At 39.9% G+C, this 17,595-nt stretch overlaps 1 protein-coding gene across 1 annotated transcript in view; it reads right to left on the bottom strand.

The window, feature by feature from the left end:
* Window positions 1-17,595, bottom strand: part of MAP2K4 (mitogen-activated protein kinase kinase 4) — a 152,696-nt gene that overhangs the window by 132,881 nt on the left and 2,220 nt on the right. The window contains exon 3 of the mRNA XM_034647282.1: window positions 7,813-7,878. Coding sequence (XP_034503173.1) covers window positions 7,813-7,878 — 66 coding nt within the window. The remainder of the gene's footprint in view (window positions 1-7,812; window positions 7,879-17,595) is intronic.

The following is a 17,595-nucleotide window of genomic DNA, read 5'->3' as shown; positions in this document are numbered from 1 at the left end:
GATTAATGCTTCACGTAATCTGCATTCAGTGGTGTGCCCAAACACAAATGCTGTTTTTTTGGCTGAGTATAGCTACTATTTGCAGAGCCCACAAATGCTTGGCAGTATGAGTTAAGCAGTCCCTAACGAAATAATTTAGACAGAAATCATTGATGATGGACAAAACCATCAGGTGAAAAGCTGATGGGGACCTTTCTCACTGACAGCACCAGTGATTAATCTTAACAAGACCTACAGTCAGAAATCATATGCCTCCTGATGGGATGCAACAAGAAGTACATGGTGCCACCAACTAAAGCGTTCCTGCCAAAAACTTGAATCTCTATGGGATCAAGCCTCTGTCTCTAACTGCCAATTAACAGGAGCTACAGGGCAAAGAGGAACCTGTAAAATACTAATTACTAAAAGGATGTAATCAGCCAAATCCAAAATGTGCAAAATGCTACAAAATGCATGACCCGATTTTTTCAAGGAATAAATGGCAAGAGAAAAAAGAAGAGGGAATTGCTATAGATTTAAAGAAACCGAAGAGACCTATCAACCAAATGCAGTATGTGTGGACCTTGTTGAGATCCTAACTTGAACAAATCAACTGTAAACAGGCATCCGTATGGCACTCAGGAGAGCTGAACATTGAGTGGCTAACTGATAATACTGTTTTATCTATTTACCAGTGCGACAATGGTCTGAGGTTATGCATTTCAGAGTCCTTATCACTGAGAAGACCTGTGACTGACATGAACATGGATGACATCATGAAAATCAGAATCAGCTTGAAGATACTTCAGCAGACATGGGTGGAGGGCGGAGAACACATGAAATAATGAGAAGCCACATGTTGGTAACCGCTGATGCGAGGTAATGGGTACGTGGGGGATAGTTAATACTATTCCATTGTTGTGTAGGCTTAAAAACTTCTTTCATCCGAGGTTTTTAAAAACGAAACAACGTTCTTTCTTCCATCCTTAACAGAAAGAAAGTCAGAGGTACATAAATCTTTTGCTAGTAGCATCAATGGGTTGTTCCGAGTCCATATACAAATCCATCCGCACGCAGTGCGCGGCTACGCCACCTTGTTCCCCGACTCTCCTTTCTCATCTTGGTCAGCTGCTCCCTGGACATACAAAGTCATGTGAGACTCCTGAAGCAATTCGTTCTCTGCGTCACAATAATCTTTTTTTTTTTTTTAATTAAACAATTTTCTCCTAGTGGTCGATCCCCTACGTTCTAACATCAGAGACAGAAGAAGGAATCTTTCTTTCCGCTTAACGTTCAGCCAGGATAATGAGAGAACACTATGAACTCTCCAGGGCCAGAAAATCAGAAATGATACACACAATGAGTCCAGATCTCATGACCATTTGCAAGTGAAGGCCTCCCGAAAGCCATCTGGTTCAGAAAATCAATCCTAGGAGCACTCGTGCCTTCTTCCAAGAAGTAAGAAAACACGATGGTTTATAGCATGTCAACTGTAACCAGAGCAAGGTCACACGTTCTGTCACTCATTAGCTGGATGACTTCAGAAGATTTACTTATTAACCTTTCTGTGCTTCCGTTTCCTCCTCTGTAATAGTTAGTATACCTGCCTCTGTGGGGTTGAAAGAATGAAAGGAGTTAACAGAGCATGCTTGGAACAGGGTTCGGCACACAGTAAATGGGTTACTTATTATTATTATCATTTCTGCCAGTCTGTCTCTACATGTTCCATCTCTCAGAGGACATAAGCTCCCTCAGAGTCGGCTCCACATTAAATTCATCTTTAAAGACCCCAGAGCCTCTTCTCATTAGCAGTATCTGCTAAATGTTACATTTGTGCCTCTGTTTAACTTTATACAAGGTCCTCTACAGGGGAGGGACTATGCTTGTATATGCTTAATTTTCATTTCTGATTAATGTTCACCTAACTGCCTACTGAGAAGATGAACACCAACCTGGGTTGTGCAAAAGTTTCCTCTAGTACACTTTCTCATATAGACACTTGTGTCTGGATTTTGAAAGCACTCATAAAATCATGTCATGAGAATCTCAAGTATTTGCTACACCTTGTTTGAAAACCATCACCCTAAACTTCTAAGCTAAACTGAAAACCACTTTGATTAACTGGAGGTTTAGTTGGGAATACACTCTGGAAACCTTCCACATCATTTCTGCCCTGTAGTTGCCCAACCACAAAAGTTTTGTCCAAAGGCCCAACACTGCTAGTAGTGAAGTTCAACAGACCAGTGAAGGGAAACTTTGCGCACTGTGGGATTATCACTCATTTTTTTCTTGCTCAAAAATACCACACATTAAGCTTCTCTAAAAGACTTTTAAGGTGCAATAGCTATTCAAAAACCTTCCTTCTCCTAGCAACAAAAACCATTCTTCAGGAGGAATTAAAGTTCCCATCACTTTCAAGATCAAAGACAATTAGGCAACATTCCCCTTGGAATGATATAAAGTATAAAGGGACTCTGTGAATCTTGACTCTGACTATACCACTACTACAATTCCTGGGCTATAATTTGTATAAAAGCTGTTTCCAAGCAGATGGATTTCCTATTGGCAGTTTATCATGGTCCACAAAGATAGTGATGAATATCCTGGATGCAAGTCAGGCTTATGGCAAATGCTATAAAAGTTTCATTTTTCAACTAACTTCAGCATATAAACTTAAAATATAAATAAATAAAATATTAAATTCTATATAAACTATACAAACTTAAATAAAACTTGTTAGCCACCCATACCAGCATTTTGTTTCTTATGATTGCTAAAAAAACTTAGCTGAGCTTCATAAATTCCAAATGATGAAATTTTAGCCATTGGGTACAGATTTTTGCTACATGAAATGGAAAATTAGAAATGTAATCAGCTGAATTTTCTAAGCTCTTAGTTTAAATGCAGGACGGCTTGACTCTCTCCCTCCACTTCTTCCTTCCCCGGATTTTCTACATACTCTACCTCCACTACAGTTAAATACTCTCTTGAGCAAAACGCCATCCTTTATAGACACTTCTTATCAGGTCAGTAAACTTATTAATGACTTCCTCAAATTTCTGGAAAGATTCACAAAACATCCTTCCTCCTCTTTATGGTTTCCTTTTTATTATCAACTTAAAAACAATTAGGGATACTTATTGTAAAAGAGTAGTTTCATGGTGCGCTTGGGTGGTTCAGTCACTTAAGCATCTGCCTTCGGCTCAGGTCATGATCCCAGGGTCCTGGGAATCGAGCACCGTGTTGGGCTCCCTGCTCAGTGGGGAGTCTGCTTCTCCCTCTCCCTCTGCCCCTCTCTCCATTCATGCTCTCTCTCTCTCTCTCTCTGTCTCAAACAAATGAATAAACTCTTAAAAAAAAAAAAGAGTAGTTTCACAATTAAATGAGAACCTGTCATTAGGACACCTGCATTTTTTCTCCAAATACTCTGATGCACAGTGTTACCAAAAGCAATCAGTGCCTATAATCCAATTTCTACTAGTGACTTCAAGAATAAAAGTCAGCTCTGCAGCACATAATTTTCTAAGTAAAGATTCTGTTGTTTACGTACTTTCCCAAGTAAAACAATTTTTAAAAGTTACTAAAAAAAGTTTTCAAAGCTACCAGAAGAGTAAAGGCTACAGAAAAGCTACAAGACTCTACCCAAACTTGTCTTTAGCACTCAAGAACTCAACAGCGTGGGCTCCTTAATAAGTCATAATTCTCATCCAAACAAAAAAATCAGAATGCTAATACTGAAGGTAAATTTGACATCTATAAAAGCACTTCTCAAAAAGTGTTTCTAGGCATATCTCCCCCAGCCAAAAAAAAAAAAAAATTTTTTTTTTACAAAGCAAAGCAAATCATATTCTAAAAAACTGTGTTTAGGTTAGCTGATTAAAGCCATCAAGATACGAGCATTCAAACTTGGTCAGAAGTCATATAAACACCTTTACAAGTACAAAATCATTATCTCCAATGATAAATGATGAATTTATCAACCTTCTAAACACAGGCACTCTAAATGAGAAAGAATATTTTTCCCTAGTCTTACATTCAGACTTCAGAATCGTGAAAATCCAACAGTGTTAAAAGAAATAGAACACCGTTGTCTTAAATAATTATAACTTCATCTATTTACTTATCTTAAATGCATATTATCTTAAATATATTTAGAAAACCAAAAAGCAAATAAATGCAAACTATAATTGATTTAAAAAGAAGACGACCATGAGGTGCAAAGTGGATTTTTATTGAATTCCTATAAAAATCTGGTTCCAAAATTAAATATGCAATCTCACACTGTGTGTGTAAATACCCACACACACATTTCCAATAAAACTCCACTAACTTAGACAATTGTAATAAGCTAATTGGAATAGTGATGTAACAATATAAAAAACAAAAACTATGTGAAAGTCAAACAATGGGGAAAAATTAATCCTTCAGAGCTTCCATTAGTCATCAGAATCATCTTACAATAAGTCTTTCTGATTTATGATGGAGAATTGAACGTTTGAAGCAGTTGTACTCACTCACTGACTTTTAACAATATCTAATGTTGTGCTCTTTGCACCCATTCCCTCCTACTACTATTGTATGACATATAAATAATCTTAATGAATTAGATGTAAGGTCTTCTGATAATTTTGAAACATCCTTAGACTAAAACAGAAGATTCTGGCACTAGAGTATGCCCTATTAGATAAGAAAATACTACCCTAGTGATTTCAAGCCCTGTATTTTTAAAGAGGCAATGACCACTTTTAACATCAAGTTAATGTCTATATTTCAAATGTAAGACTGTCTACAAACATTACAAAACTGTATTTTAATTTTTAAGGCAGGACCAATCTTGGAAAAAAAGTTAATGTATGTAAACAACTGAAAACTTACAGTTTAGTACAAAAATAACTAGTGTCAACTTAGAGCTGGCCGTACCTACCAATATCCCTGCTCCAACCCTCCTCCCTGATATGGGTGCCTGCTTCCCTGGAGTCTTCCACTGAGGTCCCAGCCACAGAGAGCTCTGCTTCAAAGCAAAGTAGGGCAGGCCCATTGTTGGATCTCTGAGCCACGTTCTCCAATCAGGAAAACAGCTCTCATGAGACCCACAGCAACCCCCCCCATCGACCCCCCTACCATGCTGTTCTCCCTCAGGACACAACAGCAGAGCAAAGGTGCCCAGTACACCTCTCCCCCTGCACCACCCCGCCCTGGGTTCAGCTGCTAATCAATCTAGAGCATCACAGCTGAACACTCAGAACCAACCCAGGATCAACTCAAGTCCACTATACTGTGAGCCCACTAAGGGCAAGGACCTAATTTATGTCTGGACCAAACCTTTCCCTCTCTTTATGCAAAGTGTCCAAAAGGTGCTTTGGGAATGAATGTATCAAACTGTGTTGAATCCCAAAAGTTGGAAAACAAAGAAGATGGCCACCCGCAGAGACGGGGAGAAATAAAAAAGGAGACGAGAAGGCAGGGTGAAGGGGTAGTGGAGACAACCAGAAGCGAGTATCAAAGTGGGCATCTACATGCTTCCTTGTTCCACTCTTCCATGTGGGCAGCACTGCCAATCTGCTGTTTCTGTAACAATGGAAAAGGGACAGAACCACTTAGACGGGCTAGAGGCACTTTTCATCTAGCTACAGAGCTTTCTATGGACACTGCATACACAATTTTAAACTTAATAAAATCAATACATTTCTCTTGTTTTGTGTCCACAACTGGGCTTAGTTAGGAAAAAAGGACAACAATGTGAATACAGCTTTAAATTTTAAAAATGTCAGCATTTTTCTTAGATTATGTCAATACAGAAATAAAAATTACAATAAATATGGAACAGAAATATTTTTAAACTAAAAATTATCGAAGTGTATTAAAATTAAAAACATAAAATAGAAGTTGTAACTTCATTACAGATAGATGTAAATCATATATGTAGGTTCATTACGGGCGGGAAATCGCATAATGTTTTTAGTTAAAGGTAAGAGAAGGATGATAATAATGAACCAATTAAAAAAATTTTATCCTAGGGCCTAGCTGCCCCACTCCCTATCATGACTGAACCACTCAAGAAATAAATTTTTACTAACTATATTTCAAAGGAAGTCACAATGTTCAACCAATGGAAATTATAAACATTTTGATTCCATCAGAAAATTTTATTTTATTTTTTTTTTTAAAGATTGTATTTATTTGTTCGACAGAGACAGAGACAGCCAGTGAGAGAGGGAACACAAGCAGGGGGAGTGGGAGAGGAAGAAGCAGGCTCATAGCGGAGGAGCCTGATGTGGGGCTCGATCACATAACGCCGGGATCATGCCCTGAGCCGAAGGCAGACGCTTAACCGCTGTGCCACCCAGGCGCCCCAACCATCAGAAAATTTTAGAACAGCAGAAATGTTTTCTCCAGATTAAACGTTGTTTCCTTTGAACTAACTTAAGAATGACCTATATTGGGGGATCTAAAATGTACAGCATGGTGACTATTGTTAACAACACTGTATTACATAGTTGAAAACTGCTAAAAGAGTAAATTTTTTTAAAAGATTTTATTTATTTATTTATTTGACAGAGGGAGCATGTGTGAGAGGGAGGAGACTCCCTGCTGAGCAGGGAGCCTGCCCTGGGGCTCCATATCAGGACCCTGGGATCATGACCTGAGCTGAAGGCAGATGCCTAACCGTCTGAGCCACCCAGAGGCCTCTAAAAGAGTAAATTCTGAAGTCTCAGCACAAAAAGAAATACTAATTATGTGAGGTGAGGGAGATGTTAAGTAACCCTACTGTGATAATCATGTTGCAATATGTAAGTATATCAAATCATCACACTGTATACCTTAAACTTACACAAACGTTATATGTCAATTATATCTCAATAAAGCTGGGGGGGGGAATGATGCATATCAAGAAGTGGTCTCCACTCTTCCTCATTCTGTGAATAAATAAACAGAAGATNCAACTTACACAAACGTTATATGTCAATTATATCTCAATAAAGCTGGGGGGGGGGAATGATGCATATCAAGAAGTGGTCTCCACTCTTCCTCATTCTGTGAATAAATAAACAGAAGATGAAACTAATTACATTATATTTTGGGATTTTTTATGCTTACTGGAGCCTCCTTGAGTGAGGATTTTTTGAAACTGCATTTATACAAATGATATTTAAGCTTAAAATGAATTTGTTTTAGCTGAAAAATATGCTTTTTTAATAGAAAACTCATTCTGTATTCTATAAAGACTAGTGTCCTAATACAGAACACTAGTCTATTTTGGGGTAAAGGGAGGCAGGAGGAGAAACAAACTTTGTTTCAAGGAAAAAAGTTAAAATGCTCTAAATGTGTGGTTCAAAAAAATCAATTTTAAAGCATGAAACTTCTGAGTACAGTTACATACTTTTGCACCACGATATTAAAAGAAAACTTTCCTCAATTTGTAGTCAAAATTATGATTAAGTCCAAATTCCTACATATATCTTTTTATAACTACATCACATAAATATATCTTTCTATACCTGTGCACATCTTTCCAAATCTAGTCTGCTTTCTCTACCTATCTACATCGCGGTATCTACATACATCTGCATATTTATGTATGTCTTTCTATACCTACATACATTTGAATACCTGGATCTGTTTCCATTTCAAGTGAAAACAAGAACAATTTACAATCAAGAATATAACAACACAATTTTTTTCTTTTGTATTTGGAAAAAGAATGAGAAATGGAAGCTCTTTTAATGTAAACTTGCCATGGTTGGTTAGTTGAAACAATAGTGGACACATTCCCAATACCAAGATGAATATGAAAAAAATAAGTAGCATAGTATCATAAAATTTGTAGCTTACTTTGTGCCTTTTCACAGAAGTTTATCTGAAAGCCTAAAGTAAAAGAGATAAGTTCCAGTTCATTGACTGTAAATCAAACAAACCAAAATTAGAACATGACATTGCATTTTTATGTTACATTTGAATAAAACCAATTCAAGAACAGTTCAAATCATATAACCCCCACCACCACAGTGATAACTGTAACATATGGGCTTTCTTTAAAAAGTCAGCTCTTTCTGGGGTAGAAGTACTTTATTAAGTGGAGCTGAAGTCAGGTTTAAATTCCAAATTCTACCATTACCTTAATTTTTCACATCTATTTGATAAATAGAATAGCTGTTAGCCCCCAGAAGTCAAGAGTAACTTTAAAAATAATCTTATCAATTTTTTCAATCTACAAATTCATAATATATTACAAGTTATTTTTATTAACTCGAATTACTGACTTAGAACTATTCATGATTAATTGCTACCCCTGAACCAAAAACTTCAAAAGTAGTTCATAAATTGTGAAGCCCAAATACTCAAAGCAACATTTTCTAGTCAATTCACTAACTTCAAGCGTAAGACAGTGAACTACTGAGGAGGAGCTGAAATTCTTCTAAAGGAGGCCTGACAAGACGGTGTCCCCAGGAATGATACGGCAGAACAGAACCTTAGAAGTTACAGGAAGAAAACTTGTGAATTCTCCTTGGGAACTTGAGCTCATTTCCCAAAACCAGCTGGACCAGGTTATATCTTCTGTCTACAGTCATACGGATATAATTTTTTGTAAAATGCACCCAGCAAAATAAGCTGTTTCTGACAAAACCTTCTCAAAATATGCTCTCACCCCCTAGGTTTAAGTGGGTGAATGTCTGGTATTTTTAGTAGTCTACCTATGCCTGTGTTTATTAATGCTTTAGGAAACAATATGGGGAAATTCAGAATGAGGATCACTCAAGCTTGTATTTATGCAGACGCAGTCAAAACTTAAAGGAAAAGAGCCAGGAGTAAAGGAAGGATGTGTTTAAGTAGTCTTTTCCATCCAGGTACCAAAACACTTAAGATTCTAAGATAAAGATCTCACCTATAAGGTACAAAACCTGAAAAATCTTAAGGTAGCTACTTTGCCCAAAGGTAACCCACTGCTTACTACCTAATCACACAAATGACAATGCAGGAGGGAGTGGGAATGGACAGACTTCTCGGGCTGAAGTCCTGGGGGCAAACCTGGACACAGCTACCCCTCAAGCTCAACTTGCTACCCCACCAGATGTAGGGCAGGAATAGACTTCAGAAAGAGAAAGGTTGGAGATCCATGAGTCTTAGAAGCCTAAGCAACTAAAAGCCAGCCAGCCTCCTACTGGGCAAAATGAGGCGAGCACAGGTCCAGGAGAAGAAACTGGCTCTCTGGAAGCAGAAAGAGATACAGGGAGATAGCACAGTGGCACTTCAGGCCAGGGTCAGAAGCCCGTCTCCCACTCCCGTGCCCCCCACCAACCCGGGGAGAGAGAAGGGAAAATTCACCTGCAATAACTGGAGAGGAAGTGGATGAAAGACTGAAACAAGTTTAAGTCAACAGTCACTCTTTTCTTTTTAGCTCATTGGTTGCTACGAGGGAGCGAAAAATAAATGGTGGGAGGAGAGGCAAACAGAATAGCAGTATGAATGGGGAAAGGAGCAAGATAAATAAACTTGAAAGATACAGGAAAAAGAATGAGCTGGATCTGTCTGCACAATTATGTAAAAATAAGTTACAGGATAATTCTAAGAAATAGAAAAAATGTGTAAAGGTAGACATAACTGACAGTGTTAGAATGTCACCACCTACTGCTCTAACACATGAGGGGTTAAACCCACTTTAAGTACAGAATCAGTGCGGGTAGTTCAAAAGGGAGGAGGCTGAAATCCTCACACCGTTACTACAAGACCTGCTCTTTTTATCTAATCATGGATAAAGTGACCAGGTGAACAGATTCTGAGGCCTCACACAAACAACCATCTCCGCATCATTTCTCACTCAGATAGATTTCCTAACAGACCCAGAGTTCAACGCAATGAGGACTAAACTAACCCAAACATAATGGCTCACCTTGGAATTCCAGTTAGTCTTATCATTTAAATCAGATAAAAGGCTATTAGTTACGTCTTTCTAGACCTCCCCTAGTTCCTTATATTCAAAGAGCAGGTTGGGGCCAAGGGGACGACGGGCAATCTTGTACAAGAACAGAAAGATGGTGGGAAAGAAACGGTGAGGAAAACTTCCAGTATCCTCAGCTGTATACGAAGCCCGTTTGTGGCTATACTCTAATTAGTCCGTTAATATTCACGCACATATGTTCCACTTTTGAGGTCTCCCGTACCTCAGGAATTCTGTCTACATTCTGTCTTCCCGTCCGCACATTTCAGGTATCAGCTGAATCTGTTGTTAGTAACCAGTTCATTGTGAATATCTCAGGCGCCTTCCCCCTTCTTATTCTGGTACCTGTGTCCCGGGTCTAAACTCTACATGATCCTCTGCTTCAAACTGGAGTCTTTTTCATTTTCTTTGGCCCCAGGTGAGTTTATCTGCATTAAATCTTAGACCCCCAAAATTAAGTAACCAGAAGTATACATATGGCAGTGTTAGGAAGCCGACAAGAGAAATGGAGCTCTGTGGGGCTTTCTCCTCTCCTCTTTCTCACCAGGCCACACTCCTTCCCACATTCCTCCTCATTCTCACACTCTTACCTCAATCGTGACAGCCCTTCACTGGCCATGACTCAAAACCTACCATCACCGTATTTGCCAGACAAAGGGAGCTTGTCTACGTTAGCACAGAAGGGTGTTTATGACGTGCATTAAGTGTATAGAAAAGCAAAAGGCAAACAGTCTTTGTGAAAGTAAAAAATGAAAGGAGAAACGTCAGCCCAGGGTCCTAGTTCCAACTGTGAAAATCAAGTCATTTCGCTTAAGCTCCCGTTTCCTTCTTAACTATAAAATTAAAAATAACATCAGGATGGGACACGCCATCCTGGCTTAGTTGGTTAAGTGTCAGACTCTGAATCCCAGCTCAGGTCTTGCTCTCAAGGTCATGAGTTCAGGCCCTGCATTGGACTCCATGAGTCCAGCTCCCTGCCCATCCCAGACGTGGGTACTGCTGACAATGAACTATGAACTACAGAACGAAGCCACACTAGCATAAAGAAAATCAGAGCTGCCTTATTGGATCATGCCCACACAGCAAGCTACCAAGTCTTCCTTCTGACACAAGCATGAAGAGTCTAATTGTTTGCTGCCTTCCAAATTCAACCTCAAATTTGTGGCATGTGGCCTCAACTGCAAAGTTACTCAGAGTACATCATTACGGCTCTAACATCTAAGGATTTATCTCGGCTTGTCCAAAATTTGTATGTGCATTGTACTTAGAGTGGTTTCCACAAGATCTGATTCCTGCTGTGTTGTTTCCTTTCGCTTTCCTTGCTTCACCATTCTCAAATTTAAGAGGGAGCCACCTTAATTTAGTTAATCCCAGCTTGTTTGCATCATCCAGAACCATTCACGATTTGACAAATACTGATCAAATCCTTTCCAGAGTTGTTTTTAATTGGGGATCTTGTCAGTCCTCATAAGCCATTTCTTCTTCCTGCCAATGACTATCACATCTACTCTCTGGGTATGTAACCAAATGCTATAGTATCATCTCCAGCCTGTTCAGAGAAGCCCAAGTACACTTAGGGAGGGCAACTGATTAACTATGTGACTGTGGGCCAGTATCTAGCCTCTATGAGCCTGGATTTTCTCATCTGTAAAATAGAACAGCAATACCCCAAAGTGCTTTATGACGATTAAGCAATATATCTAAAATGTCCAACACACAGCCTGGAATAATGCAGGTTATTATTACCATAGTGATCATTCCTGGTCTCTCCCTCGGGTGAGCAATGATTGTGGCACCTTCCCCATCAGACCAGCTCCACCTACACAAAACCAGTCCCTCTCCTTTCATTCCCTGTCACCCTGAGAGAGGTAAAAGGGAGGGACTCCAGACAGCATGGGGATCCCCACCCCAGGTTTTACATTCTGCTGCAGCCCTTCCCAGACAGTCTGGTGTCCTGGTGTCCAAGAAGGTGGATACTTTCCCTGGCAGGAGCCTAAACCAGATCTCAGAGATACCGGCACACATCAGGGGAGCCAATTAATGGCACTTATTTTTTAGTATAAAGTCAGACAATGAATGCATATCAGATGTATCTGCTAACGCTTCTCTTGTTTCTCCCTTTTATAAATTTTGAGTGATCTTTGGTAAGCCGAAACAAAATATGCCTTGAAAAAGGGGCTGTGGTGCCTACTTCGATCATCTTTCCGTGTAGTGGGGAAGGATGTGTTTGTTAGGAATCAAGCTGTGTATGATATGAATGTTATCTTCTTTCGAGAGGCCCATCTTAACTACTAACCAATGGTCCCTTTCACTGTGTAGACACAAGTTAGGCTAATCTTATCACTCCTGGCCTTTCTATAAGTACACATTAATTCTCTACCTTGCCAAGAGTGTGAAGAGATGACCCATGAAGACTTTCCGGACCTCCTGGGGTGGGGCATAAGGGTAGAAGCGAACACATGCCCATTGGTCACTTGTCCGGGTGACAAATTTAGTCAGGATGGCAACATAAATTATTAACTCTCATGCTAAATGGGTTCTTTTTACATATTATGTATAGTGTTTTTTTTTTAAGATTTTGTTTATTTATTTGACAGAGATACAGCCAGCGAGTGAGGGAACACAAGTAGGGGAGTGGGAGAGGAAGAAGCAGGCTCCCAGCGGAGGAGCCTGCTGCGGGGCTCAATCCCAGAACGCTGGGATCACGCCCTGAGCCGAAGGCAGACGCTTGACGACTGCGCTACCCAGGCGCCCCTATGTATAGTGTTGAAAGAGTTCTATTACCTTTCAAATCTATACAGCCTCCCGGGCCCATGCCCAATTAAAATCTTCGACTTACTTGTAGGTTCCCAATCAAAACGCTTCCTAATTCAAATGCCACCGTCAACCCTCCAGCAAATTTAGAACTCTATAACATAAAGGAGCACCAGGAAGCAACAAGGCTCCAAAATCGACCCAAACATGGCTGGCTGCTTAAAGCTTCCACCCCCTGGCTGAAACCTAAAATAATTTCCCCTTTCTATTCCTGAAGCTGCATCACTTCTGGCAAAGAGTCTTCTCTTGGACCTGAATGGCTGAAACGGCATGGAGCTTGGAAAACCTGTGGGAAGCTGTGTTATTGAGCAATAAGAAGAAGGAAGGTTACCAGTCACACGGGTGGGTCAAAACCCACTTCCACCAGTGCAAATCACCTTATTGAACGTTAGCTCCCTAATCTATGAAAGGGCCCTATGCCCACCTACCCTTAAAGGGTGCTTATAAGCATCAAATTAGGTAAAGACAGTGGAAAAAGAGCTGGGTTAACTATTAGTTTCCCTTCTTAATTTTAAATCTGAATCAAGATCTCCCAGGTTGTGTAACTCGGGCCAAATCTCTATCTCCGAGAGATGGAGACTGAAGAGGAGATTGACCTGGGTTATGTATGATGGAGCCGATTATGATCTCCTGAACCCTAGGAAGAAGGGACAACTCTATGAGCCCAAAACAATCCTGCTTCTCACATTAGGTAAAAGAAATGGAAGGAAAATAGGGAAATTTATGAAAAAAGAAAACAGGACTCAAAATACAGGGTTAACTAATATCCCATCTTAAAACGAATTTCAGTACACATTCATTTGAAGGTACATGAGAGGAAAAGGTGAGAAAATAAGTATCTTGAAAGCATTGTTTTTGTACTTTTTCTCTTTTAATACTAGGGTTGCTCTCATTTTTAAGAGAACACAGAGGAAGGCAATGTGCTTTGAGGGGGGACCAATTTGCTGAGCTGGACTTTGTATCAGGTTATGTCACATAAATGGTAAAGGAATAGTACTCAGCATACTGGGAAGGAAAGGCAAGCAGTTCGAGGGTTTGGAACTATATCCACTGTCTGCTCAATTCAGTTCTTTAAAATCCAGATAAAGGCATCTTCCTATGGTTCTTGGAAACCACAGACTAAATGGTAAAATAGTCTAATGTAATCACAAATAGGGCATCTCACACATATTTTATATATTTAAATATTATTGAGAGAAAAAAGTATACTGATTTTAAATCTTTTTTGACATGCATCATTACACCTGAAAGTTTTGTGTCTCTTTTTATTTTGTAACTTTTTTTATTATTGAGGTATAACTGACATACAACATTACATTAGTTTCAGGTGTACAACTTAATGATTCGGTATTTGTACATATCACAAAATGATCACCCTAGTACGTCTAGTTAACATCCATCACCATACACAAAGAACTAGTATTCTTGTGGCGGGAACTTTTAAGATTTACTCTTAGCAACTTTCAAATATGCAATACAGTATTATTAACGATAGCTGCCATGCTGTACATTATTGTGTGTGTGTTTCTGGTTTTGTTTTTCTTCTTAAGTAGGCTACATGCCCAGCGTGGAGCCCAACACGGGGCTTGAGCTCATGACCCTGAGATCAAGACCTGAGCTGAAATCAAGATGGACTGGATGCCTAACGGACTGATCCATGCAGGCGCCCCCGTGTGAGTGTGTTTTTTAAGGAGAACCAAGGGATCGTCTTTTTACTTAAACTGATATTTATAAATTGTTCAGGTGAAGGTAAATAAGCAAGGACTGGACTAGTCCATAAGTTTTGCTATACATCTACATCTGAGACCCAAGAAGAAAATAGGAAAAACTGCCTTCCTAGAACAGCTCATTAAAAGAATCAGAGGTACCTAGAGTGTACACTTTGTAACTATGTTCTGTAACAAGTACTTTCCAAATGCCTCCATGTTTTCCAGAATCAATTGTAGATTCTAACTATTCTAACCACATTTTAAAAATTGTTTTAAAAACTGACACTTTTCAGCTGAGTAGTTTTCAGAAGTTTTATTTTTTCCCTACTTTAAGTCTTCTAAAATAACTTCTTGTGTTTATGAGATCTTTAAAACCTATACATGTTAACTGGCTAGTAACTCAAGCAGGTAAATAACCATGTCTATTAACAATCCTTATATACTTATAGTTTATAATTTTCCAAGCACTTCCGTGTGCATTAATCTAATAATGCGATCCTCACAACAGCCCGATCAGGTAGGTTTTATCCCTATTTTAACAGATGAGAAACTCAGAGTTCAGAGAAGGTGAGTAATCGCCCGAAGTCACAGAGCTTGTACATGACTAAGCAGCTACCTGAATCCAGGTAGAATAAAGACTCATCAGGAATATTCTTAAAGAAAAGGCTCAATCATGAAAAGTGGAAATCAACAGATTAGTGAGAAGGGTAGGACCCAGTAATAATGAAGCTGAAGAAACTGTGTAGTGGATCATGAGGGGTGAGGGACACGTCTACTAATAATGAAAGAGACCATTAATGGCACCCTTACAAATAACAGCATTGTTGCTATTAACAATGGTGATGGCTGGCATGTATCACATCCTTACTATATGTCAGGCCCATGCTCTACGTGCATTCTCAAAGAAGCTGTGACATAAGCATCATTCCTACATTCCAACTGAGAAACTGAGGCTTGGAGAAGTTAAGTATCTTGCCCTAGGTCACAAAAATCTTAAATCCTGATGAGGGGATTCAAATTCAGGACTCCAGAGCTCTGGCTCTTAAACATTATGATATTAAGAAAGCAACGCTTCCCACCTTGGGCCACTACCAGGCCACAAACCTCAAGCCATGAAAAAAAGTGTACAGGGTTATCCAGGGCCCAGCACAGGGCTTATCACACAAAAGGACCTCCAATGTCTGTTAGATGAAATGTATTCCATATGTCCTACAACTAGCTGTTTGAAAGACAGTGGGGGGGGGGGAGCAGTTTACCGACAGCTCCCAGAAAGGCAGTGTTTTGGGGTGTCAAGCAGAAGTAGACTGGAGGAAGAGGGTGGTATATACCAAACATTCTAAGGATCTGAAGTCTGATCTAAAACTGAAGGTCTCTAGGGTATGAAGCATGAAAGGTTAGGCTCTAACCATACAAAACAAACAAAAAAAGGTCCTAATTTGCTGTTGGGCTCATGGTCTATAACCTGGACTGTGCTAGACGACATCCTGAGACTTTCAAGTGTTTTTCTTCATTCTGAGGAAGCAAAACAGGTACAAGAGCAAGATATTAACTAGCAGGTTCCTGAATCAATCAAGGCTAGACACAGTAATGGTAAAAGAAAATTCATCAATAATTCAAAGAGAAGTCTTATGCCCTCCTTCTCCCTTTGAAAATAGGTTCGGCTTGTTAGAAAGTTTAGTTTACTAGGCACTGAAACTCAGGGGTAGTGGAGAAGAATGGAGAACGTCAGAATAGTGCCCAGCCACAAGGACTCTGCATTCCTAGAACACTCCAAGCTCTTTCCCAGTTTAGAGACTTCATACACAGTTTCCCTCTGCGTTTAGTATGAACGTCTTCTTAAACCATCTTATTGAAGCAGTCTACCTTTCTCCATTATCTTCCATCACAAAACCCAGCTTGTTACCTTTGTAACACTTTTCTCCATTATTTTACCTGCAGATTGTCTTCCCTCCCCCATCCCATGGGAGAGGGTAAGCTCCGTCAGGCATTCAACTGCCCAATTCACTCTTTTCTGTATACCTAGCACTACAGTCTATGCCCAGCACTGGGCAGATGCTCAATAAATTTTTTTTGAACAACAACAAAAATGAATACATTTATACAGCTTTTTCAAACTATCAGCCTCCCTACCCTCCCATGAGCTCCCCACCAAAAAACTTGCATTATTTTTATAAGCTTTGTAAGTCACCCATTTTGCATAAGCAATACAATCCTAAATTGTCATTTTGCTGTTTCATTTCCCCACCAGCAACAGATAGACTGGAAAGCTGTAAGATCAGGAAATCCATGTTTCACTTCATCTGTATAGTGTGCTGTGAAACATAGTAGCATCCAATAACTAACTCAATTTGAATTAATTATGAGAGTCTGCACAGAAAGTGTCCTCTGAGCTCTGACATCATCCTGTCTATATATCACCATTCTTTATGTGTATTAAAATTATCTCATAGGGAGGGCAACCGGCATATAAAAATGAATAAAATCCTGTCTCTGCTTCCTGAATCAGACACTCTCATGAACACGAAATAGTCAGTAAATGTTGAGCCTAACACGGTTAAGACACACCTAGACACACGGTTAAGATAGACCAAAGCGCCCTTTAGGAAGATTTTCGTCAAAGAGTAACCATGGCGACACTGACCACCAAGGGTACCCCGACGGATTCCGCTAATAATATAACATAAGCAGTTAGCTGAAGTCGTCAAGAGATTTCTGAGATTCCCTGTTTTAAAAATAACATTACTACTCGAAATTCCACAGGAAACTTAAGGAAATGGCCCCCGATGGGCTGGGGCCTGGTATTTTCACAACACCCCCCCCCTTGTCAGGAGCCATACGGATCTAAATGCGCATTCCCGGTGGGGAAAGCCATTAATTAGGAAGCTGCCTCGGATGTCCAGACACGACACAGTACCACTTTGACCCCTGCCTTTCTATTTCCTGCACCTCTCCATTTAAACCGAATCCGCTCTTCTCGCTTCTGTACTGATATTTTGTGCCTACCATGCTAACACGGACACCCCCGGCCCCGGACAAACCGCCTCTCCCAGGCCCGCGGCTGTCTACACCACCACCTTACAGGTGGCACAGGCCTGAGCACCCCCTCCCCCACCCCCCCTCGCCCTCCCGGCGCACAGAACCCCCGCGAAAGTTTGC

This window comes from Ailuropoda melanoleuca, chromosome 17, assembly GCF_002007445.2.
Source record: "Ailuropoda melanoleuca isolate Jingjing chromosome 17, ASM200744v2, whole genome shotgun sequence".
Taxonomy (NCBI): Eukaryota; Metazoa; Chordata; class Mammalia; order Carnivora; family Ursidae; genus Ailuropoda; species Ailuropoda melanoleuca.
Note: the sequence above shows the minus strand (reverse complement) of the source record. Positions and strands in the feature narration are given on the sequence as shown.